Source organism: Blastomyces dermatitidis (genome assembly GCF_000003525.1).
Source record: "Blastomyces dermatitidis ER-3 genomic scaffold supercont1.1, whole genome shotgun sequence".
In the NCBI taxonomy this organism is placed as follows: domain Eukaryota; kingdom Fungi; phylum Ascomycota; class Eurotiomycetes; order Onygenales; family Ajellomycetaceae; genus Blastomyces; species Blastomyces dermatitidis.
In genome coordinates, this window is record NW_025544774.1 from 5,539,591 (window position 1) to 5,542,013 (window position 2,423).

At 37.2% G+C, this 2,423-nt stretch overlaps 1 protein-coding gene across 1 annotated transcript; it reads right to left on the reverse strand.

Moving 5' to 3' along the window:
• Nucleotides 1-577: 577 nt before the first annotated feature.
• Nucleotides 578-1,462, reverse strand: BDCG_16195 (uncharacterized protein; the record flags this gene model as incomplete). Its single annotated transcript, XM_045425452.1, has 2 exons — nt 578-1,231; nt 1,262-1,462. 2 exons carry the CDS (start codon nt 1,460-1,462, stop codon nt 578-580), a joined length of 855 nt encoding a protein of 284 aa, XP_045279276.1.
• Nucleotides 1,463-2,423: the final 961 nt, after the last annotated feature.

Consider the following 2,423-nt stretch of genomic DNA (forward strand, 5'->3'; position numbering starts at 1 on the left):
AGCCCAGGAACATAGAGCGATTTATTGAAGCGATTTGTACACCTCTGTATTTATTAGAAACCTGAGGTGCTTGGGTTCCGGATTTAATGTATTCCCTGCGGGTTTCGAACTCACACGCCTTGGTTTCCCACGCCAAGGCGCTACCGGGTGGCCGCCTGGGGCTTTGAATTTTAAATTACTTTTATACATATTAACAGCTCTTTGCAACTGCTTCTCAGTGTAATTAGAAGATTTAGACATGATTATAATTAATAATGATTATGTGAAAGGTGTAAAGCTTGTGTGATTGAAAGGTTGCTAGCTTGTGAAAAGTTATATGATGGAAGAATTAGTAAGCCAGATCATGTGACCTGACACCCCCACTCACCAGAGTAACTATACACGATGCTATATACAAAATTCACCTTCAAATCAAGTACAAGTACAAAAAATGACTGGAAAATGTGTAGTAATGAAAAACCAGTCATGATATACATCATTTTTTATCCCTCTATCTCTCTATCTTCTTTATATTCTCTTTTCAACATGTATATTTCAAACAGTTGACCTCTTTAACACAGGCCTTGTAATAATACTTTCATTCCATGGAAGCTTTGACGTGTGTGAGGTTTTTCAGGATTGGAAGTGCAGCAATCTCGGGATCGGTGAGTAGGTCTTCAAGACTGTCTCTCACTGAAGCTTCCCTCACTGTAGTGATATTCCTTGTAGATGTCAGAGAATCATCAGATTCAACTGTGGGTTCTGGGGAGTTCAGTGTATTCTGCACTAAAAAGGTAGGTATTCTCGCGGAGATATCATAGTCAATCCACCAATTATTAGTGAGTATGAGAAATAATGGACACTCAGATTGGATTTCCTCATCAATGAACAGATCATCAATTGATGAATCAGGAATCACTGCAGTCTCTTGACGGGCCGCAGTCAGTAGGCCTGGTGTCGCTGAAGGAATCGCCGCAGCCGCATTGAGTAGAACCTTCAGGTTGTGCGTTGTAGCTGTTGTAGCTGTTGAGGTGGTGACAGAATGATTGTTGACATTCTGTGATTGATCCGTAGAGAATCTCTGTTGACGGAGTTTTTCCAGTTGTAGTTCGAGTTCTAGAACTCTACGCCTCTTCTTCTCTATCTCAAATGTCATCTTGAGATGTTCCATCTGTTGGTCTGATATTGCCCCGCCCGAACGGTAGACATCTGAGTGTCCAATATTCTCATCAAGAGAACCAGCTTCATCAAGCTGTCAAGTAGATCGGGGGGCCGGCCTGACCGTGTCAGAAGCTGTATTCAAACGAGCTTCGAATTGAGAGGGTGTTTCAACAATGGAGCTTTCAAAGGCTTCAGGAGGATGTCCACTGGCAGAGCATGAGTGTGAAGAATCATCATCATCAACTGCAACTGACCCAGTGGAAAGAACATGAGATCGCGAACGTGTATGTGAGCGGGATTGTATTGAATCTGTCATCTTCATATTTGTTTATTGAATCCTTGTCAATATTGTTCTCTTTTTCTTGCTTTTTTGCAAATGTGGTGTGTTTTCTGCAAGTCTCTTTTTTAAGCGAGTAGTAGTATTATTGATCATCAAGATCTCAAACACATCAATACTGATAGAATAAGATGATTTTAACTTCTGATGAGCATATCGAATGAAGCAGTAGTTTAAATAATGAGTATATTGACAAGGAATTCTGAATTGGCAGCGATTTTGCGCAAAACAGGTCTCATAACCTGTGAAAGGTGTAAAGCTTGTGTGATTGAAAGGTTGCTAGCTTGTGGAAAGTTATTATTGACCCTTACGGCCGTTGCGGTTAGCGATCCCACTAGATCACGTGACCCATCACTATATTATGTTCCTGTAGATAGATCTATCAATACAACCTTCAACTATTCTACAGATTATAGCCTGAATGATATGTTTTTCTTTTTAGAACATTGTATCAACATTTTTAATATGAATAGTTTATCTTTTTGAGAAGACTCTCACTCTTTATTAGAGATATTTCATTTTCTCTGAATCTGTCTATCAGTAGATTTATATACTTTATATTTTTAAAAAAGTGTATTCTTCATTGTGAAGAATATCACTTTTTTATTTTTTTTTTTTATATATCTAGAAGAAGCAGAGTCATCTTAATATAAGTGATACATCTGTTACTTCAGAGTTCAGCTTAAGACTCAGAATCACACACTTCACTAGATAACTCATTGATAGAATAATTACTTATTATAAGAAGACTTCTGACTTATAAGATAAGACTGAGATCAGTTTTCATCAGAGTATGAAATTTAATAATGAGATAATGAAGAAGTTTCAGAATAAAGAAAAGCAGAGTTAATATTTATCTACAGAATCTGTTTATTTTAATTTATTAAATTCTTCACTATTTCTCATCTCTGAAATGCTGACTTTTAATAATGATTCAAATCAATCT